Below are 21,836 nucleotides of genomic sequence, written 5' to 3'. Positions count from 1 at the left end.
GCATATTTGGTATCCTATACAAGTAGTAGTAGTACCCACAGATGTGGCAACCATTCATGGATGATGATGAAATCACAGCAATGATTGGCAAGTCTCTCTCTTTTCCTCTCTTCGTGGAAATCAGAGATGACTTGATAGGGTACCAATCACCAACCTGTTTTTACAGTTGCTCAGTTTTATCTTTTAAACTGATTTTGTAGAGCTCTCTTTTTTCTCTTTCTTTCAGGAATGTGCAAAAGGTTGCATACTTTGTATGACGAGTGGAAACTGGAGAAGATACATGACACTTGACCAAAGAAAGGAAAAGAAGAATCAGAATGTATACTACCCATGGTACCGGGCTTCTCTATCTTATCTGCTTACAAGGACAGATGAAATATTTAAGGGAAATATTATAGATACCTTGAATCTCTGTAAACATTACCACCACGAAACCATTACCAATAGTCAATACTAAAAATTTATCAGAAAAGACAAACACACACAGAGTACTTTTTTAAAAAAAAATTTAAACATTTTTAATAAATAATTTTATTACTAAACCTTGAAGTTAAATATTTTTACCATCTGAACCTTTAGTGTTTAGATAGTGAAAATATTTACCCTCGAGATTTAGTCATAAAATATTTATTAAAAATATTAAAAAAATCAAGAGTACTTCATGCACGTTTGACGATTCGTTTTATTCAAAAAATTTACATAATTATTAATTATTTTTATATCATTTCATTTATCGTTAAATATACTTTTATGTATATATATAGGTTTACCTATTGCATAAAAGAATTTGAATAAGACGAATGGTCAAACGTATATAAAAAAGTCAACGGCGTCAAATATTTAGGGACAAAGGGAGTACTTTGCAACTAGCAATACTACTTCAGAATTTATGCAATTCAATTTTTTGGAAGAACTTAAAAGCACTTTTAGAAAATTAATATGGTCCAACTTGATCATTCTGGTTAAGTAAGACTTTGAACTTGTAGATGCAAGGCAAGTTAACATAATATGACAGAGTTGAGGTGGAACAATAATACAATTTCCTCTGATTGGCATATATTTGAACTGGTACATCAACAACTGATACATAGCTAATGTCTCCCCAAAGGGGGGAAAATAGTACTACGTACACAGCGAAAAAAATTTGCGACTTGTTAAATCTTAATCGCTGATCAAACTGCCTAACAAATTTTAAAAGTCAGCAAAGGGATAGTCTTAAATTCCCCCTAAATAATTTGGTAGCGATCACAATCCAACCTCTCAATTCGATTTTATCAGAGCCTTATATACATGTCTTCAGATTAACGGCAATCAACTGGTGCCACCCTTGCTCTCAGGCTTACTACAGTTTTCTGCAATATTCAAGGACAAAAAATAGACAGATATGAGTGATAAGTCAAGTCAAAGATGAACAACAGTTGCATATAAGAACATTGAAATTCAGAGCTCTGTGATGCAGCTATCCACGGATCTACAAGAGATAAATGATCAACTATTCCCTGAATTTGACACCGATGGATGCAATGCATGTAGATGAGTGAAATCAACAAAGTAAACTCCAGCATACTCTGACAACGACAGGTTCTTGGAACTAGCCTGATCACACTATCTCCATGGAAGCACACCTGGGTTCACACTCTCAGAATTTATTCATCTTTAAATTCCTTAGATTATTATGGCTCATTTTACATGAAATTATTTTAAATAAATTTCAAGTCAAAATACACATTTATTTTATCTGACTTTTCTCTAACCAATATATAGTACTACTAGAGGATAGAAACCCTGAATTTTCAGGTTGAGAAGTTGAAGGAGATTATTTGTTGTCCCCACAAATTAAGGTATTGACTGAATCTTCTTGCACATTGAACACTATTTCCTATCTTGACATCTACTCCACTCATATGTAATCATCCCTTATCTGAATATGATGAATCGATAGATCACAAGTGTAGAATGGTCATGTCCAACTTGAAAAAGTTACTGTAGCGTTAGCACGGACAAGTTACTAGGCACTTATATAGTACCACTATTGGAGGATCAAAACCCGGAAAAATCGGGTATATTGGTTGGAAATGTCAGACATTGAAGCATTCATTTTATGATAGTAGTACTAGCCTAGTACTTGATCACAGAGTGTGATTTTTGTTTCATGTACCATGACACATTGGCACTGTAGTAGATAGTACTGACCGTATTTTTTGTCCAGGATGTCGTCAGGAGTCAGTGGCTGCACGGGCGCCGGCGGCGGGAGGCTGCCGGCCGGTGGCAGCGCCGCCGTGTTCTGCTGCTGCTGCTGCTGAAGGTTCTTGGCTGTGGCGAGCTGGTAGAAGCTCATCCCCTGCAAGTAATGCTGCTGGAAAAAGAAAAATCTCTCAGCAAAGCTGCAGATACATTCATGGCGGCTTCTGATGGATGCACGGTGGCACCGTGTTCTTACCATGGGGGACGGCGGCTGCAGGTGGTCGACGGCGAGGCAGCGGGCGTAGGGGTCGGCCATGCTGACCGCCGGCGAGCTCTGCACGGCGGCCGGTGGCGCCATGAACGGCGGCATCCTCGGCAGGGAGGCCATGTGTGGAGGACCCATCCCGACGGCGCCCATCCGCTGCATGTACTGGTGCACGCCGGCCGCCGGGAACATCACCGGCGGCGCCATTCCGCCGCCCATCCACATCATCTGCAACACCACCATCACATACATATATTACTATTTATAAACCACCTGGTCAAACTGTCGATCTAATACTAAGTTACGAGCAATTTTACCATATTTGGTACAATATTTTTATACAATAATTAACATCTCTAATTACTTTGTAACCTGAGATACTAAAATTTTAAATTTTAACTTTAATTATAAATTTTATAACTATATATACAATTTCTATTGCCCTTGAGTTATGTGAAATTAGCTACTAACCTGTAGCTGTAGCTGCAGCGACTTGAGATACTCGATCGCTTCGTCGAGCATCGATGCTTTGTCCGTCTGAAATTTAGTTTGAAATAATAACAATGAGATCAGCATTTCCAAAGAAAAATTAAAAATTTATTGAGATGTAGGAATGTTGCTAATTGCAATGTTTGCAGATTAATTTTTTATTACTTTGTTGCAGTGAGGTATGAGCTCTTGTAATGCTTTCATTTTCTCGTTGATCCTATCTCTTCTCCTCTGCATCACAATCAATTTAAAGATCATTTTTATTAGCAATAATATTTAAAATATATTTTTATTAGCAATAATATTTAAAATATATTTTTATTAGCAATAATGATTTTTTATTTTTTATGCAAGCATGGGAGTGCGACACGTACCCTCTCGGAGAGATTGTGCACTTCGGCGGCGCGCCGCCGCTTGACGGCCGTCGTCTTCTGCGCCGGCTCGCACGCCACGGCGGCGGACTCGAACTCGACGTCCTGCAGTGTTCATGGCGTCATCGGTGTCGTGCTGCTGCGGCGTGGTGTGGTGTGGTGTGGTTTACGGTGGCGTGGGCGGGGAGGGCACGTACCTCGCTGGGGCTCCCGGAGTCCATGGCGGCGTCGCGCTGCTTCCGCTTGCCGCCGATGCCGGCGGCGACGTTGTGCGGCTCTGTCTTGGCGGTGCAAGACCTTGACCTCATTGACGACGAGGCCACCGTCGCCGCCTCCCTCGCCCTGGCGGCGCCGCCGGCCTTCCCGTTCCCGAGCGGCGGCGGCGCGGCGCCCGGCGGCGTCTGGACGTGGTTGCTCCCGCAGATGCTCGAACCGATCGTCAGCATGGAGGACTCGCCGGTCGTCTCCACCGCAACCTTCGCGTCTCCGTTCGTCCGCGCCACGACGACCTCCGAGACGCCGCACACGTCGTCGACGTCCCCGAACTCGGCCTTCTCCCTCGCCGGCCACGGCGGCGGCATCATCCTGCTCTGGAGCGCGGTGGCCGCGCCGCGCTCCTCCTTGCACGGCGCCCTGCGGACGACGTCGCCGGCCGCCGCCATTTCGCCGAACAGCTCGGAGAACAGGTCCTTCTCGAGCACGTCATCAACCACCGGGTACTGAAACCACGCCGCCGACTCGTCCTCCGCCACCGCCGCCGCGGCGGTCGCCGTCTTCTCCGGCCTCGGCGGCTTCCGCGGCGCCTGGCTCTGCATGACGACGTGGCCATTGCACCAGAGCAGCTCGATGAGCCCGTCGTCTTCGCTGCAACACACACGACGGCCACAAGAAATCACTCATCCGATCGATCGATCGTCTCCAGTTCATGGAAAGATCAGCTGGATCCAAGAAACGAACCCTAGCGGCGCAAAGGCGTCTCCCATGCTCGTGTTCCAATCAGGGACGAACTGGTTCATTGCTCAGCTCGCCGCTGCCACCAAGAGCATTAATCACACTGCTCAGTCACTGCAAGAAAGACTCACAACAATTCTGTCTTATTCCCAAGGATCAGATCATCAATTGGAGAGAAGAATGGATTTTTTTTTTGAACATGATGCACACAAAAAGCTCCAATCCAAGGATGGATTTTTTTTTGAAGAGAAGAATGAAAGAGAACAAGAGCAACAAGAACAAAGAAAGAGTGAAAAAGCAGAGAAAGGCCATAAGTGCAGGACAGGCAGAACTACAAACCCTACCACTCTGATGCATAAAGCTGTTAACACCTGCAGAGTGAACCACCTGGAGAAGAGTAGTGCTCAGATGTTCAACAGGAAAAAGCTTTTCTCAAAAGACAATTCACCATCAGGGATGGAAGAGCACTTGAGCAGTAGTACTATAATTAATACATCAGTATTCATGCCATGGATGATCAACAGGGAGGAAGAAGAAGAAAACAGAACAGTAAAAATTCAGGATTGGGCTGCCAAAATGTGTGGTGGATGATGAGAGCAGGAAAAATCCATCCCAGAGAAAACTATCATATCCATCCAGTTGACTTGCTGAAAACACATAGCAACAACACACACACACAACCAAAGAAAGGACAAGAAGGAGAAAATGAAAGATGGGATGTAAGTAGTACAAACGAAACAAGAAACTGCCTACCTTGCTGATCCTGAATTTGTTTGTTGCAGATAACTTCAATCTGCCAAGGCTTCTGCCTCTGCTTCCTTGTGATCAGCTCACACTTGCAGCACTCTCTCTGAGCTGAGCTGAGCTGGGCTGAGCTGAGATGAGATGAGATGAGCTGTGAAGTGAGTAGAAGTAGATGAGGTCAGGAGGGCAGGGAGAGAAGCTAGCTGCGATTGCGCAAGAACAAGGGCACTGTGGCTATTTAACAAGGCAAGTTGATGCAGAAACCGCAGCACTGTGGGTGAACTGGATTCTCCTGATTGAGAAAGAAAGAAAGAAACAAAAGAATGAAAGAAAGAAGAAGGAAGAAAGAATGCAGGCAGGGCAGGGCAGGCAGAGGGACTCAACCGGAGAGCGACAGGGAATGGTTATCAACATAGCATTATACACCTCACCCCAACTTGCCATCGCCCAAATCATCACATTAATCTCCAGTTCATCCCACCTCACACAAGGAAATTAACTGCACTCTGAACAAAACAATCCATAATAATTACCATTTTGACTGCTAACCAACTATTTTCAGAGTTAACTCTGCATGGAGGAAAAAAAATCTGTCATCTTGCAGGTCGTGGTTACTGAAGATCTGCGAGATCTGAGGTCCAAGCGATCCTGTCTGTCAGTATGGCGCCAAATCCACAGCAGATTAGTGTCACGTCCATCTCACTCCAACTCACACACGCTTGGAGATCGAAGCAGGCAGCATATCATCGATCGGTCAGTAGCATCCATCCAATGTTTTGACGACTTCAACTCCCTGCATTTTCTGATGAACTGATACAGTACACATGATCTGAACCTTGAGGCCAAAGCATGAACAGTTTGAAGCCACCAACTAGCAGAGATACGGGTCGATCGGCGCCAATTGTTCGTCTGTGAAGTCCACGTCGAGCGTAGAACACGATTCTATCTAGGAAATAATTTTGCAGGATGTGACAGCTCCGTGTTTGCTCGGATCATGGGCATGCTCGCACGGCCATGAACAGTCTGTGTTCCTATTATTAATTTATTATTAGTGTGTACTAGTACGTTAACAACGGCAGGGACAGTAGAGTATTGTTTTCAGATATATTAACTACTCGAATGAGCAAATAAGGTTTTCAAGCAATCTTTTTGTTTAGTTCTTTTAGGTAAAAAAAATATGAACATTTTACTCCCTCTATTTTCAAATATACGATGTTATTGACTTTTGAAAGAACATTTAACTATTTGTATTATTCATATAAACTATGTAAGTTTCTTTTATTTTGTTATAACTTGTTTTATCATTAAAGATATTTTAAGCTTGATTTATATTTTTGCATATTTGTACTACATTTTTTAAATAAAGCGAATGGTTCAATGCCATTCTTAAAGTCAAGAGTGTGTATATATTTAAAAAGGATGCACTCCTCCGTTTCATATCGCAAGATATTTTGGCTATATTTATATTCATCCGTTGATTAATATGTATGTATATATGTGTATATGTATACATACGTACGACGTACTCATTAACATCCATATACATCTAGCAAGAAAGTGTAAACACAGAGGTAGTAATACTTTTGGTAATGAAACCGTACAGTTCCATGTATTTACAGCTTGCATACGAGAGGTCACATGATTGAATTGTGGAAATTTAGTGATTAAAATAGTCCACTGATATTGGTTTATTATTTTTGCCACTAAGTAGTGATCATATCTCACCTTTTCTATTTTTGCCACTAGGGCTGGTATTAATGACTAACAAAAGTGAATGTGGAAAAAAAATGAGATGATAAAAGTTCTTGGTGGAAAAGGTGGAAACAATCCATAATTATCACTCATACTCCAATTGGACAAGTACCTATAAATCTATAATCAGTTATGTACTTGTCTTTCACATGATAATACACACAGTGATCTAACCATATTCTCACCTCTTTAAGGGGAAAAAAGGGTGAACCCTTCTCATAAAAAAGCCATGAATAATTGATAGTCATTTTCATACCCACTTTCAAAAAGAAGAAAAAAAAATATTCCAAAGACCAAAATCAAAGAAAAAAAGGGTTCCTGAATTTCTCATCCTCCAACTTGCTTTAATTGATCCACGTCACCATAACATTGGTTGTCTTGTGGCCTCAAAACAGATCCTTGGAACCCTAGCCACATATTTCATTCTCCTCCTGGGGCCTTGCATTTCTTGCATCCTCAATTCTTCCATTCTCTCTGCCCCATGAGATTGTGAGGCAGAGAAGGCATGCAGATGCAGGAGAGAGCAACCCTGTCTGAGCTTGTGGCTCACATCCACCCATGGCTAACCACCATTTTTTTTTGCTAACATCATCATTAGCTTGATTAACTCATACATAACTACAGTTGCCAACAGCTAGCATTAAACTCAGGACATTGGAGGTTAAGTAATTTGGGGCTTTTCCCCTTAAATCTAGGAGTCTCTACCCATGAACTGTGGTGCAATATTAGAGCATTTGAGAACTTCTACAAATCTTTGTTTCTTTAGCTACCACATCCACGTTATGATTGGCAATTATGCAGTTTCATTGTCTAGCAGATCAATCTCAATACTCTATTTTATGTGGATGGGAAATTAAAGAGATGACAAATTGTATGCAAATAAAGAGCCAAAAATAATGTCATCCAAGTAACAGGACTCCCTGAGTATCAAGTGCTAAACTACACTTATTTATCAAGTGCTAAATAGGGTGGCCCATATAGAATGGCTATAAAAATCTAGCACCTGTCAATCAAAGTGGGCTAGAATATTCAGGCCCATAATACTTAAACGGCCCTGAAAATTTTTGTTTTTTCAATTTCCATCACTACAAAATAAGATTACGATTAATTCTGCGTAATTTTTTTTTATAGAAACACCCAGGGTCTTCTCACTAGCTCAACGAGGTGGCCTGGGTCCGAAGCTCCACTTCTACCTATTTAATTGATAATTAATATTAGGTCTTTCCCTAATATTTGAGTTTTTAATTCTCCGTAATTTTCCAGTAATAAATTTAACACCTAAACATTCAGACTTACATATTACTATAATAATTATATATACTCACTCACCAAATTAACATTCTCCAAAGAAAAGTTGCTTCATTCATTTTTGTACTTAAGCTAATTAATGGAGTAAAATCATAGGCTAGTTGTTGCCGTTGTTATTGCCGAAGAAGACGCCCCACTTGGGCTCGCCGGCCGGCTCCTCCACCGTCGTCGTCTTCTCCGGCGCCACGCCGGCGATGGCCGGGATGTCCACGGACCCCGGCGACGTCGTCTCGGCGGCGGCGGGTAGCCTGGGCCTGACCTGGAACGGGTTGAACAGCGACGCCCACAGGCTGAGCTGCTCCTGCCGCGTCGCGCCGACGTACGGCGGCACGAGCTGCACCCCCGGCCCGGCGAGCGCAGGCGGCGCTCCGGCTATCCACGGCATCGACACGCCCGCCCCCGGGAAGCGCAGGCCGCCCGTCGGCAGCGTCGGCAGCGGCAGCCACTTCCCCGCTCGAACGACGAGCCCGTCGCCGCCTCCCCACCTGGCTCCCTCCGGCGACGCCGCCGCCGCCGCCGCCGTCACGTCCATCACCGCCTCCGCTGCCTTCGCCGCTCCGTGTCTCCTCCCCACCACGCGTGCAGCCGCGGCGCAGCAACCGCGCCCGTGCGTCGCCGCGACGACGACGCAGAGCGCCGCCGCGAGCGCGGCGAGGCGCCGCAATGGCCGATTGACCAGCTGGCGGTGGTGGCAGCCCATTGCCGTCGACGCTAGCAGCTCCTGCTGGTATCCTCCTCGCCGCCGGCCTGCCGTCGTGCAGCTCGGCGACGCGCGGCAGCTTATATAGTGGAGGAATCCATGGCGAGGTTTAGGTCGGGGTTTGCATGGCAGGCCGTTGACCGTTGACCGGAGGAGGCGAACCGGGTTGGTTAAGCGGATGGTGCGGTTTAGTTAGGCCACGCATCTCTCGTGCCAGATTAATTACAGATTAATCTCATTTTAAATAACTTAATTAAGCGTGGGGGACTTAATTATCTAAGTCATCAAGTGGGCCTGGGCCTGCAGGCCCAATGGGCTTTTAGTCTGAAGATCTAATGGGCTTTATATTGGGCCTTACCAACATTAGGCTGGAAATTTTTTTTGAAAAGATATCAGATATTAGGGAAAATTGCAAATTTGCTACTGGTTTGAAAAGTTATTGCAAAATTGTCAATAGAAAATTACAAAAATACCACTAAAACTATCATTTGAATGACATCCTTATAATTTAGCAAAAAACGATAACAAATTTGCAAATTTCTCTATATATTAAGCTGCGTAAAAAAGAGAGGAAAAAGGAGTAAGTCACGTCGACCTTGATTCCGGCGGTGGACGGCGGCGAGAAACCACGGGCCGCCGTCGTTGGCGAACTTTCTTCTCCGGTGCCGGTGAGTGGCAAGCTGAATTGGGCGGGAGCACGCTGGATCACTAATTACGTGTGCGGTTTGGCCTAAAGCAGCTGCAGCAAACAAAGAAATGGGTCACGTGCTGAATTTGGTTCTGTCTAATGTGAACTGAAATTCTTTATTTTACTTTCTCGGTCTCAAAGTATATCTTTAATGCGATTAAGATTAAGATTGAGATGAGAAATTATCATGATTTATTGAGTACGAGGAAATAGATAAGAAAAAATAAATGGGTGGATGCCATGATAGATGGAGATGAGAATATTAGAGAAGTAATTGCATTTTTATACAAATTTAAACCATATAAGTAGCTATCAATCAGATAAGGAGTACTCATCGACATTTGTGATGACGAAAGTTGGATACACACAAATGAGCACAGCGATGTGAGTGTAGACGTGACGGGTGTGTGCGTCCATATTTCTACCTCACGAAGTTTTCTTCGCTTGATATTATCACATAATTAATAGAATCGATAGAATAATGTTATTTATTTTTTTCTTAAAAATTCAAATACTTTCTCTGTCCCTAAATATTTAATGCTGTTGATTTTTTAGATATTTAACCGTTTTTCTTATTAAAAAATAAATAATTATTAATTCTTATTTTATCATTTGATTCATTATTAAATATACTTATATATATATATATATATACATATTTCATAAAAAAGTTTTGAGTAAAATAAATGGCAAAATATTTTAAAAAGATCAATGACGTTAAATATTTAAAGACGAAGATAAAATTATTTTATTTAGCACGCGATGCAAAGTGTGAACTCGTTGATATTAAAATCAGAGAAGTATCACATGCCTTCTGCAGCTGCTTCTTCAATTCATCATGGCTCATGGGCCCCTGGATTTGAAGTTTTCAAACTTGCACAAATTAAACCTCGATCACGATTTCTGCCCAGTTGAGCCAAAATTTCGCCAAATTCTATCATTTCGGTGTGACGTCCTTTGCAAATAGTACCTAGTTGCTCCGTTGGGCTTTCACCTCTCGCAGCTGACCAATTATTGTCTCACCTGTAGACATCAACTTCATTGATCTCAGGTTAAATTGATTTTCAAGGAAATAAAAATAGCGGCATCGGCAGGAAATCTTCAAAAGTATATTTTTAAACTAGGTATTTTTTGAATCCCTAGGTATAGTTACTCCATCCATCAAGTGGCAACTTTTGTATTGAGAAACATAATTAAATTATGCATGTTGCAAACTGGCAATTTTTGCATAATTGTCAACGCCATCAAGTGGGTAATACATTTTAAAAAAATATGGTTGCATGAGAATGTGAAGCCAGGAATATGCAACGTTTTGTACTCTGAAAGTACGACTTTAAGCTTAATTGATGCAAAGTTGCAAACCATCCCTTTCCACTTGACGTATGGCTAGATTTAACTAGTAGAGCTAGACGAATTAGTGGAATACAACACCTTTTTATCAAACATAAAAAGAAACTCATTTCATTCTTCTCCAGGTCAAACTTTTAAAATACTACTAAGTATTACTCCCTTTGTCCAAAATATAAGTATTTCCACGATTCAAATTATACCATAATATAAACTGTCAATTCCTATGATTTCAATGGTTCTAATAATTTAAAGCCAATCATATGTTTAGAAGCAGAATCTAATCAATTCAAAATTCAAAAATTAATCACTTAAGTGATTAAAAGGAAATCTTTTAACATCTTTTTAGTCTATACTAAACAAAATGGAAATACTTATATTTGAAAATAGAGATAGTCGTCCTTATAAATATTTAGATTGGATGTGTGAGCATCATGTGTAAATTATTCTAAAAAGGGTTTCATAATGATACAATTCAATGGATTGTAGAAATAAGTGCTCTAAGTTGTATTTTATACAATGTCCAAAACGATATTTATCAAGATTGAAGGGAGCAATATATTTTCTGTAGCACGAAATTAAACAACTAGACAACTTTTGGTCTAAACTCATGCCAACATCATTCAGGGATCGATAACTAGCTGTCTTGCAATATTTAATTAATATCATTTTTTGTGTAAGCTGTGTCTAGAAAGTCGTATGTACTCATATTGTATTTTAATTAATATCATTTATACTCAATAAATTAGGACTAATCCCACTTGGACAACAAAGTTGTATTAATTATAATTTCGGGCCGTAATCGGATTTTTAGGTTCACGTACCATTGACTTCATTAATTTTGAAAATTACCAACTTCACTTTCTTGCATAAATGTAATTAGGGCATCTAGGAACCTGCACATTTTGTTTACCATTTTATTTTTGATAGTGGATGTTTCACTAATTAAAAAAATCAGTTGAGATCGCATATATACTGTCCTTTTTATTTTTTAAACAAAATATTCTTATATATTGTGCTCTTTCTATTTAAATTACTACAACAGAATTTAACTATCACCGCACTGGTTTGCTGCACCGCCTGCACGCACCAATAGGATATAAACACCAAAAGAATATCCAATGCATCATCCTCTATTGATAGAATCTGGGAATAAAACTCAGAATAAAAATAATTGTTCAAAATATTTTAGAGCAGACTGAGTACATTAGATGTATCCTAATGGTATGAATAAAAATAATTGTTGAAAAGAAGTTCTAATTTGACCTTCCCATGTGTATGCGTGTGTGATATAGACACTCCATCCTATGCAACTTTCTTTGTCATCTCACTGTCCCTTTTTAAAACTTTGGTCTTCTCTTTTTAATTTTTTTTTGGGCCCTTGAACGGTCCCTATATATGCACCCTCTGGCCAAAGATGATAATGACTAAACATGTCGGGAAATTTTTTTTTTTGGCTATATGTACAGCCACATTGGATACATACATCAGTTTTATTTATATTCTAAAAATAGTTGTTAAATTTTTGTGGCATACTAACATGGTAGATTTTTGGTCCGACATAGAGTGGCCCACACAATTGTGTGGCTTATAGGACTCCTATAGTCATGCTGCCTCGTTTGATTGTTTAAAACATAATCAAAGTTGTTTATTGACGATTAAAACATAATTTATAGATGAAACTTTTATATATATACGTGTTTCTAACGATCTAATAGTAAATACTTGAAAATAAACTAAGATAAAAAATTCTAAAATTAACTCTAAATTTAGTTTTTAAATTTTAAATTTTGACTTATAAAAATAAGTATAAGCGAAAAGATGGACTGGGATGTGATAGGACTGCAACTTGTAAGTGGTCAAAGTTGCCATTTGCCATTTTCGGTGTGTCCATGTTACATTTGACGGGAGGCTGCTGGTTTTTGCCTCTAGATTTTAATTTTTTTTAGAAAAAGAACTATTTAAGGACATATAGTACCGTGTTAGCATTTGCCAATTAGCAAAATTAAGCCAACGGTGGCGCCAATGGACAACACTGGAGAGGACGCGGCGGCGGCGGCGCGGTGGGGAGACATGGACGCCGACTGCCTCGTGGAGATCTTCCGGCGGCTGCCGCTCGACGACGTGGCCGCGGCGGCGCCGCTGGTGTGCCGGTCGTGGCGCGCCGCGGCGGGCGACGCGTCGCTGTGGCGGGAGCTCGACCTCCGCGGAGGCGGCAGCGCCACGGGGACGCGGTTCATGCCGTGGTCGCCGCTGGCGGCCGCGTTCGCGGCGCGCTACGGCGTCCGGCGCTTCTCCTTCGCCGGCTACCTCCGCCTCTGCGTCGCGCGCGCCGGGGGCTCCGCCGTGGAGATCGCGCTCCCGCCGCTGCTCGGCGCGCCCGAGCTGGACCTCGTGTCGCTCCGGTGCCCGGCGCTGAGGAGGGTCTCCCTCCCGGCGCTGCCCGCCGCCGACGACGCGCGACTGCCGGACGTCGTGGCCCGGTGGCACAGCCTGGAGCACCTGGAGCTAGAGTACAGGCCGGCGTCGTTCCCGGCGACGGCGGCGCGCCTCGGCGCCAGCTGCCCTCGCTTCTCCGGCCTCAAGATGGCCGGCGCCATCCGTGAACAGGACGCCGCGGCCATGGCGACGTCGCTGCCACGGCTGAAGCATCTCTGCCTGGACGGGTGCTACCTGCCGAAGCAGGTGCTCCTCGCCGTCATCCATGGCGGCCCGGAGCTGGAGGCGCTGAGCGCGAAGCTCTGCGTGGGGTTCGACGAGGGAGACGAGGACGTGGCGAGGGAGGCCGCCATGATCGCGCGGTTCGAGGTTGGAGGGTCCAGATTGGTCGACAAGTTTGACCAGCGTGACGCGGACGGCCAGGATGATGACACGTCATCCTACGTGGATGTCATGTGACCTTGCTGCGTCGCCAGCTTCCCCATTCCAACTATTCGGCTTCAGTAAAATTCATGCGTATATGTCATACTATTAATTTGTGGTATCAAAATCTGTTTACGCCTGAAATTTCACAGGATTTTTTGAATGGAATTTTAAGATCCCTTGATTTATTTAAAGAATGTAAATTAGGAGGATTTCAATCATATAGAAAAGAAATCCTTGAAAGGCATTGGAAAGAGATGATTGGATCCTATCATTTTATTTGACAATCCTATAGAGATTTTGAGAAAATTCAGCAAGAGCTACGTGTTGGAAAATCTCTTTCGTGCCTATGTCTGGTTAATGTGTTTTTACTACCGTGTACTGTATTCAAACTATCATTTGTTTCACAATTCCTGTAGCCTAATCAAAATCTTGTACTTTTCCTTTTCTCTATTTTTCAATCCAGCATTTCAGGGTTTATTTAATTCATAGGATTAAAAAATCATAGGAATAGAAAAAGTAAATGATTGAAGTGTTATGGCAACTCTAATAAAAAATTTTCCATGAGATCTCACCTAATACTAAGAATCCTTTAGAATTAACTCACCCCTAAGTAACCGAGATTTCAATTTCTGCAAAATTCTTTTGGAAATACCGAATACACCCGCAAAGGAGTCCTAAATATCTTACAAAATTTATGTGTTCCGAAAAAGCCATTTTAATTTCATATTTGGAGATTTGGCTCGAGTCAAAATCTATTGCTATCGATACCGACTGACACTGTTCAACAGCACGTGTTTCGTACTCATCTCTCATCTGCCATCAACTTCTGAAACCTGGAAAACTAATTTGGCAATTTTTGGGCATGTAATGCAATTGCCAAAGCTAGTTTACCAGATATTAGCTCCATAACCTTTGCCTTGCCTGGTTGTTATGGAGTTCTACAAGGGAAATAAATGCCTTTCATGCATGAAAGTAACAGACTACTGAAACTCTGAAATAAACATCGACTTTTCAGTTTACACACTCCGTTGTTGGTAGCGTAGCAACCAGTACCATGTTATGGGATATCATCACATCATATTTTTCACCAAAAGAGCTCATATTAACTATCAGAGTTACATTAGCTATCAGAGTACAGATTGATCTATGGAAACAAAATTGGTAGGATCTGTAGATAGACAATCACTAGATATCACCTACAAAAAGAGGTAGGGTCCATTTGTCACCCACCTGTTGCTATCGCCAATTCACCCTCGTGCACCACCGCTCCTGTGAGCTGACAAATCATAATGACCACAAACAGCTCAAGCAGTATTAGAGGAGCTTCTGGTAGCACATGTCAGAATGGATTTCTCCATGTGCAGGCCTTGTTACCATGTATGACAGGACGAAACTTTGGGTGCTTATCGGTTCTCACTCATTTGCAACTGGTCGCTTCTCAAGCAATGATGCCAAGAAAGCAGGACATAATTTTGTGAGAGGTGGAAGAACATGAGATGATCCATTGAATATAGTCTCCCAAGGTCTCTCTGACGGGATAAATGGAATTTCTGGAACATCTTTCTTTGACTCCAGTTTTGGAAGTTCTCCAAAAATAGAAGCATAACCAATTGGTGCTGGAATAACAAAAACAAGCTTCAGAGTCTTTTTCGGCACGTTTTAGAGTAGATAAGAGGGAACAAATATATGGGTTTACCATGCACAAGGAAAAAATATGCAAAAAGAGTTAATGGAACGTGTAGCATTAAACAAGACATTGGTTTCTGGAGCATATAACATTTAACATGAGAAAATGTTGGGATACCATGTTCATATACTGTATATCTTGCCACCAGCAAATATTGACAGTAGAGAACAGCAGGGCAACACCAATACATGTATAGGAAAGATGATTAGAATAAATGTAACAAAACCATATCTCACCAAGTTCCTCAGTTTGAATATTTCTGTGTGCGCTCTTGCCAATGTGCAACTCCTCATTGCTTCGGGGATCAAATATAACATATTCATGAGAACCATTTATATAAACCAGCAATGATGCCTCTCCATCTATCATGTCTTTGGTGTTTGCATCCAAAGAGGAATCGCCCTTCAAAAAAGCAACACTGCCTCCCCTTGCCTACAAAAGAAAAGTGAAATTAATAAATGCAATACATCAATGGGCCACTGATCCATTCAACACAGATCAACACAAGCAGTAGGAAAGAAACAAAATACAAAAGTTTTACATGAGAATCAAAGCAATAAAAACTAACAATCTGCAATACCTATTCATATACGTGGATCAGTAAAATTTTAGTTCCAAAACGTGTATGATGTGATCTAAGGCCTGTTCACAGAATACAAAAACTCAGCTGAACATACCTTCTTTACTGACCAGGAAGATACAGGCTTCAAATTTTCAGCATCGAAAAGTAGTATCACTCCATCTTGCTCAGCCAGTGTTCCTCCATCAGGACAACTTAGAAGACCAAGAACTGCAAACTCACTTCCACTTGACGAACAACATGCAGCTGTTGAAAGTACATATTACATATTAGAACAGATGTGTTCTTTGCTTACTTATCCGAGGAGATACCAGCAGCTTGTCCTCACAAACCCAACATCTTGACATTATTTTGCAATGTTCGTACATAGGACAAACCTAAGCTCTACTCCTGTACTAGACTATCAGCTATAGTTTGTTACTTGATTCCATATGATGAAAATACAAGAACTGGATCTAGATGACTGCATTCGTATCTTTGTCATACTTAAATTGAATTATCAGAACTATCATTAGGCAGCCCTTCACGCTGGCCAGATTAATCTTAACCATCATAACGAAGATGCATGATTAGATGTGCTAGCTGAAATAATTATGTCATAAGGTCATCAGATACATCTGAATGTGCTATCACGACTAGAAACTTGATGCTTATCCAAGCATCAGAGCTCCCAACTGTGTCACCTATTATGACAAAGCAAATACAACATGTGCTAGAAGCTAATCAGACTTTGAAATATCCAAATTACCTTCAGCAAAGAGGCTGTAAGACCATTGCATGGAAAGATTTGGAACATTCCACACAGCAACCTGTGGTTTGGAGCTCTGAGATATAGACATCAAAAACTGTGATGTCCCAACAAATGAAAGTTTTGTGATGGGCTGAAAATTGAAATGAGGTTACACATATCAGGCTGCTAGTCTGAACAGAACGGTAAAATCACAACCTGAGGAATACTACAATACCGATAGTGCCTCTGCAATCACACCAACAAGCGCGTTATTATCAGGATCCCACAATGTGATAACACTCTCAGCTGCAACCGCAAGAACAGATCCATCGCTTGAGAAAGTTGCTGCTGTCATAGGTTTATTCCTGCAATTTTTCATTTTCTGTCACTACTTACAACATTTGCCATAAATTAATAAATGATATTATGGCAGCAACACATATGCTTATGACAACAATATTGAGGTATTGTTTGAAAGGAGATTAAATTAACAAAGCCAACACACCTGTATGAGCCGACTGATTGGCATCTCCAACCAGATTGTTCTTTTTCATCACTTGGTTGTGAAAGCATACTTTGAACCCAAACCTATAGATAGAACAGTAAAAATTAAGAAATAAAGAAACTTAGCATCATCTCAGTAACCAATAGATATGTTCACCTTGAAGTTGCCACCTAAAGAAGTGCTCACAGCCATGTTTTTGCCAGGGCGGAAAGCAATAGCAGATATTCCAGCATCACTGTATGAAAGTAAGAAAATAATAGTAAAAAAAGATACGCAGACATTTACAACCGACCTAACAAACATGTACCAACCTGTGTGGCTCATAAATGACAGTAGACAAAAAATATTCTCCAGCACGCGACCCTTGGTTCCAAAATTTCAGTGTAATAAGTCCACCTAATTCTTCTTCAGGAAGCTTGACATCAACGGTGCACATAAAATTACCATCGATGGACAGTGAAACTAAAGAAATATACATCTGCGAAAAGGAAAGTGTGTTATCTCATCAGAGCAAAAATCTGAATACTAAAATAAATGTGAAAAAAACAAATAAAAACTTTAAGCCACAAGAACCTAACGAAAGAAATCTAGGATACAAACAGAAGGAAGATGGTATCTCACTGTGATATCATCAACAGGCTGAAAGTTCCTCTCACAAACTTGAACCTGTAAAAATTAAAAATATTGGCATGGGATATTCTTTTGCAAATTCAGATCAGTAAGACTAGTACTGGTTCAATATACTGATAGCCACAGGACTGGTTAACATATAAGAAATGCTCCCATATGCTTACTGCCTTACCTCAGAAACTTCGGTGTTCTCAAACAAATCGTAGAACTGTATGCAATAATCTTCTGTTGGCACAGCAACAAGTTTGTTACTGTAATCAAATCCATACAATCCTCGATAACATCCATCCAAGCTCAGGGAAGAGATAGGTAGCTGAAGAGATAAACAAATCAAATACATCCATAAGCACATAATATAATCAGCAGAAAGTGAAACGCCAGAAATCATCAATGTAACTAGATGATACCCCGTGCTTTGCTGCAGGATATATGGATGAACGCATGTTAAATATGTTGAAATAATACATGAATATACTTAATGCGGGATATAGGGATGAATACATGTTAAATAAGTTGAAATAATGGATGAATATACGTTCAAGTATTATGAAAAGTTATTATGAAAATTGTAAAGAGGATGACGATTTAATATTGTTTTATATTAATCTTTAGAATCTAATAAATTATATATAATGTAGCATGATTACATAAACTTTAAATATAATAGTTGCTAATGGGTTATGACATGCCATGTTTGCATGTTAAGCTTATGTAGCATGCTTGCATGAGCTTTAAATATAATGGTTGCTAGTGGCATGCTTGCATGAGCTTTAAATATAACGGTTGCTAGTGGGTGATGACATGGTATTTGTGCATGTTGAGCTTTATAAGTAGTGGGTAAGAATTATATAGGAAGTATAGATTTACTTGCATGAATGATCCCTTAACACACAAATTGATGCTATTACAAACCTTAATTCCAGCAATAGATCTCATGACCTCCATATTGGGCATTTTAAGAAGATGGACTTGGTTATTCATACATGACACCTGAAATACAAAGAGCATGAGTTCTACTTCAAAAATGAATTGCAAACAAATGAAAAGAAACAGACCAAAAGAAATGGTAGCTAGAAACACATAAGAGCAAAGAAAAAAGGTCTCACATAAAAATGTGACCTGCCTCACTTTATGAATCCCCATCATCAGTGCAGCCCAAATAGGAAGCAAATACAATCTATTGATATACCACAAAACAGTTTAGGTGCTGAACAATTCTAGTATTCTCATTCACCCTCCATCTTTTCGCTTATGCTTATAGGCCAAATTTTGAATTTTTGACATTAAATTTGGATTTGCTTTTGAGGTTTTTTTCACCGAAGTTTATTTTCTAACCTTGGCTTTTAGATCGCTAAGAATATGTATATAAAAGTTTGATCCACAAATTATTTTTCGTTTGCAAATATGCCATCTAATAACATCATGGAACCTAATGTGGACATGTATGATCATACATAATTATACTCCCTCCAGTCACAAAACACAAGTAGAATGCATGCAGTCAACCCAAGTTAACTTTGACCATAAATATCATTTAAAAAAGAGTAAATTTCACAAGCCTACAGATACTTTGACCAAAGTCAAAAAACTACATATTTGAGGTGTTGTATCACAAAACTACATATTTAATATTTAAGTTATCACAAAATCTGTAGTTCTCTGATAATTGTGGTGCTAAATCTGTAGTTCTATGATGCCCTTGCTTATATCTGTAGTTCCAATGCAGTTAACCTTTAAAAATATAGGTTTTGGGTATATGAAAATAATATATCCAAGTTTGTCATAATATTACACTTATGAAACCATTTTTACATTTATGCTAAAGAACTAGGCAGTCAATGTTGTATAATGTTGAATTTGGAAAGTCCAAAATGACTTATTTTTTGAGACCGAAGTGAATAGTAAGCTGGAACATCATATTCAAATAACTCAATAAATCAACAAAATGATGTGCTCTTCACTCTCAAAAGCATTATATATCAGGGTTTCAGGAAATGCAATGAAGGGCAACACAAGAGGTAAAAAAAGGGAATACTTACACAGGCAATGGAAGAGTCCGGAGAATCTACAAAGGACAAAAGAGGAGACCCTAGACGTGGTTTATACCTTCTCTTTCCAGTATCTAGTTGCCATACAACAATAACCCCCTCCATACCACCTATAAGGTAGGGAACTTGTCATCGAAATATACAAAACCCAACCATCAAAGCTGGATCAAGTGATAAGCACAAATTAGCAAACAAAACCTGAGAACAAGTAAGCCCCATCAGTAGAAAATTTGAGAAACTTCACTCCGCCTGAATGCCAATGCCATGTGGTGCAAGAATCTGCATCACTGTTACCCCTCACATCATTCCTGTCTTCATCTTCATTAGATCTTGCACCGTGTGATCCAGAAAATTTTGCATTTCCAAAACCTCTCCAGATCGATATTCTACCAGTTACATCACCACCAGCCACAATTCTCTCACTTGGATGAAAGGCCAGCGTATTCAATTTTTTTGTGTGGTGAAGCTTTATCTTCCTTATTTTGTCAGGCTTGAAATCTTTCAATGGTATCCTCCATACATGGAGCTTTGTCTTATTTGGAATGCCCAAAAATTCACCAGAGCTACTTGCAACAATCTTTTCTGGTTTACGAGTCTGTTTAAATTCAAGCAACCAGTGCAAATGTAAGTTTTACTCAAAAGCTTTACCACAACTGCACGTCTGCAGCACATTTTTATTGTTTTATTTCTAATTGCAATAACAAGATTACCAGCAAACTACATTTCCAGATGGATGCTTACTATTCATAGGATGGACAGTATAATACACAAATGATCGGAGTCAGGTAAAAGTTGTACCTCAGCCAGAAGACTACCCACTTCACGCCCTTTGGTTAAGTCAACGATTTTCAACTGCCCGCGCAATGCTTTCGTCTCATTAGATGGCTTACTTGTGTCCTCCACCGAGACGAATGCAAACGGTGTGTAAATGTCAACTCCTTTCGATCCTCTGGTTATGTTAGGAATGGCCTACGCTCAAACAGAATCGAAAAATGAACTTGTATCATTGGCCCAATTCATCTCAATTCCATACGCCGCTCAGACACAGAACGCTAATAACCAAAGCGATTGAAATTCACAAAGCGGCTCACCATGGAGTGCACGGGGAGGCCGACCTGGACCTTCCGCACCAGCTCCGCCGCCGCGAAGTCCCAGTAAATCAGCGCCCCATCAAGCCCCGCCGTCCAGCAGTATCTCGCGAGCTTGGCCGCCGCCGCCCCCGCCGGCGACGGCGCCAGCACCACCGCCGTGACGTCCCCCTCGTGCCCCTCCAGCTCCGACACCTGCAACACACCCGGCGCGGTCAAAAAAAATCGCAACCAATCCCATGAACTCGGGTGCGCGCGAGGCGAGGCGTGGCGCGCGTACCAGCATGCAGGTGGAGGCGCTGAAGACGGAGACGGTGCGGCCCGTGCAGACGAGGAGGAGCCGCCCGTCGGCGGAGAAGGCCGGCGGCGCGGAGACGTAGCTCTGGCCGCCGGTGAACATGGCGACGGTGGCGGAGGAGAGGGGTTTGGCGCTAGGGTTTTGCGGCGGAGGCGAGGGGGAGAGGAGGCGTTGGTGGTGGCGGCAGAGCGCAGAGTAGGGTTTTGGCCATGGCAGGCGGCGGATTTCGAGCGGGTTAACGGGTCGCGGCCCGTTTCTCATTTTGGGCTCTCGATGGGCTCCATGTGCCAGGTTGATGGGCTGCATTTGTTTAGGCCCACCAATGGGCCGCAAGTAAGCCCCAAGAGATTAAAAAGTGTGCGCATAAAAAACGAGAGAATGTAAGATAAGAAAACGAGCAAATGAATGCGGCCTAAGTCTAATAATGGCATTGGGGCTCGAAAAGACTATTTCGCGTAGACGAACATTTTCAAAAACACAGTTATTTTTTAACTTTACGTGTATGAAGTTTATTTTTTATTTGATGTGTATAAATTTTATATTTATAAATTATATATATTTCTATATATTAAGTTTATATATAATATTTTATGTACATATACTTTC

The 21,836-nt window shown here is 41.2% G+C and overlaps 4 protein-coding genes across 9 annotated transcripts; 1 reads left to right on the top strand and 3 right to left on the bottom strand.

The window, feature by feature from the left end:
• Positions 1-945: 945 nt before the first annotated feature.
• On the bottom strand, positions 946-5,497 carry LOC102712413 (transcription factor PHYTOCHROME INTERACTING FACTOR-LIKE 13-like). Of its 6 annotated transcripts, none has more exons than XM_040529465.1 (9): positions 5,014-5,495; positions 4,267-4,374; positions 3,507-4,173; positions 3,313-3,414; positions 3,104-3,169; positions 2,921-2,986; positions 2,441-2,677; positions 2,194-2,356; positions 946-1,352 (listed from the first exon to the last, which is right to left on the bottom strand). In XM_040529465.1, the coding sequence occupies exons 2-9, from the start codon at positions 4,323-4,325 to the stop codon at positions 1,312-1,314; spliced, it is 1,401 nt and encodes a 466-aa protein (XP_040385399.1). In that variant the 5' UTR covers positions 4,326-4,374; positions 5,014-5,495; the 3' UTR covers positions 946-1,311. The 6 variants fall into 6 exon arrangements, with proteins under 6 accessions (XP_040385399.1, XP_040385404.1, XP_040385402.1 ...); XM_040529470.1 differs by having other exon boundaries at positions 1,032-1,352; positions 2,194-2,353; positions 5,014-5,497; XM_040529468.1 differs by having other exon boundaries at positions 1,032-1,352; positions 4,267-4,339; positions 5,014-5,496.
• Positions 5,498-7,639: 2,142 nt separating this feature from the next.
• On the bottom strand, positions 7,640-8,879 carry LOC121056018. The gene has a single exon (XM_040529673.1). The coding sequence runs from the start codon at positions 8,762-8,764 to the stop codon at positions 8,162-8,164; it is 603 nt and encodes a 200-aa protein (XP_040385607.1). The 5' UTR covers positions 8,765-8,879; the 3' UTR covers positions 7,640-8,161.
• Positions 8,880-12,824: 3,945 nt separating this feature from the next.
• Positions 12,825-14,034, top strand: LOC102712135 (F-box/LRR-repeat protein At3g48880-like). Its single transcript, XM_006664669.3, has one exon. It carries the CDS (start codon positions 12,825-12,827, stop codon positions 13,695-13,697), a length of 873 nt encoding a protein of 290 aa, XP_006664732.2. The 3' UTR covers positions 13,698-14,034.
• A 555-nt stretch (positions 14,035-14,589) lies between these two features.
• On the bottom strand, positions 14,590-21,414 carry LOC102711855 (WD repeat-containing protein 75). Its single transcript, XM_006664668.3, has 16 exons — positions 21,213-21,414; positions 20,936-21,127; positions 20,643-20,813; positions 20,043-20,439; positions 19,836-19,954; positions 18,709-18,786; positions 17,969-18,109; positions 17,788-17,832; positions 17,478-17,644; positions 17,323-17,401; positions 17,167-17,249; positions 16,897-17,026; positions 16,680-16,812; positions 16,029-16,177; positions 15,588-15,783; positions 14,590-15,280 (listed from the first exon to the last, which is right to left on the bottom strand). Exons 1-16 carry the CDS (start codon positions 21,330-21,332, stop codon positions 15,078-15,080), a joined length of 2,403 nt encoding a protein of 800 aa, XP_006664731.1. The 5' UTR covers positions 21,333-21,414; the 3' UTR covers positions 14,590-15,077.
• Positions 21,415-21,836: the final 422 nt, after the last annotated feature.

This window comes from Oryza brachyantha, chromosome 12, assembly GCF_000231095.2.
Source record: "Oryza brachyantha chromosome 12, ObraRS2, whole genome shotgun sequence".
In the NCBI taxonomy this organism is placed as follows: domain Eukaryota; kingdom Viridiplantae; phylum Streptophyta; class Magnoliopsida; order Poales; family Poaceae; genus Oryza; species Oryza brachyantha.
Note: the sequence above shows the minus strand (reverse complement) of the source record. Positions and strands in the feature narration are given on the sequence as shown.

What these genes read in the sequence shown, in the direction of transcription:
- LOC102711855 (XM_006664668.3), bottom strand. Translation starts at nt 21,332, where the DNA reads ATGTTCACCGGCGGCCAGAGCTACGTCTCCGCGCCGCCGGCCTTCTCC. An exon ending in CGGACTCTTCCATTGCCTGT is followed by an intron (nt 18,787 to 19,835) that starts GTAAGTATTCCC and finishes TTTGTATTTCAG; the next exon opens with GTGTCATGTATGAATAACCA. An exon ending in TGATTGCAGAGGCACTATCG is followed by an intron (nt 16,813 to 16,896) that starts GTATTGTAGTAT and finishes TTCAATTTTCAG; the next exon opens with CCCATCACAAAACTTTCATT.
- LOC121056018 (XM_040529673.1), bottom strand. Translation starts at nt 8,764, where the DNA reads ATGGGCTGCCACCACCGCCAGCTGGTCAATCGGCCATTGCGGCGCCTC.
- LOC102712135 (XM_006664669.3), top strand. Translation starts at nt 12,825, where the DNA reads ATGGACAACACTGGAGAGGACGCGGCGGCGGCGGCGCGGTGGGGAGAC.
- LOC102712413 (XM_040529468.1), bottom strand. Translation starts at nt 4,325, where the DNA reads ATGAACCAGTTCGTCCCTGATTGGAACACGAGCATGGGAGACGCCTTT. An exon ending in TGCAGCCGCCGTCCCCCATG is followed by an intron (nt 2,357 to 2,440) that starts GTAAGAACACGG and finishes TTCTTTTTCCAG; the next exon opens with CAGCATTACTTGCAGGGGAT. An exon ending in CATCCTGGACAAAAAATACG is followed by an intron (nt 1,353 to 2,193) that starts GTCAGTACTATC and finishes TGAATATTGCAG; the next exon opens with AAAACTGTAGTAAGCCTGAG.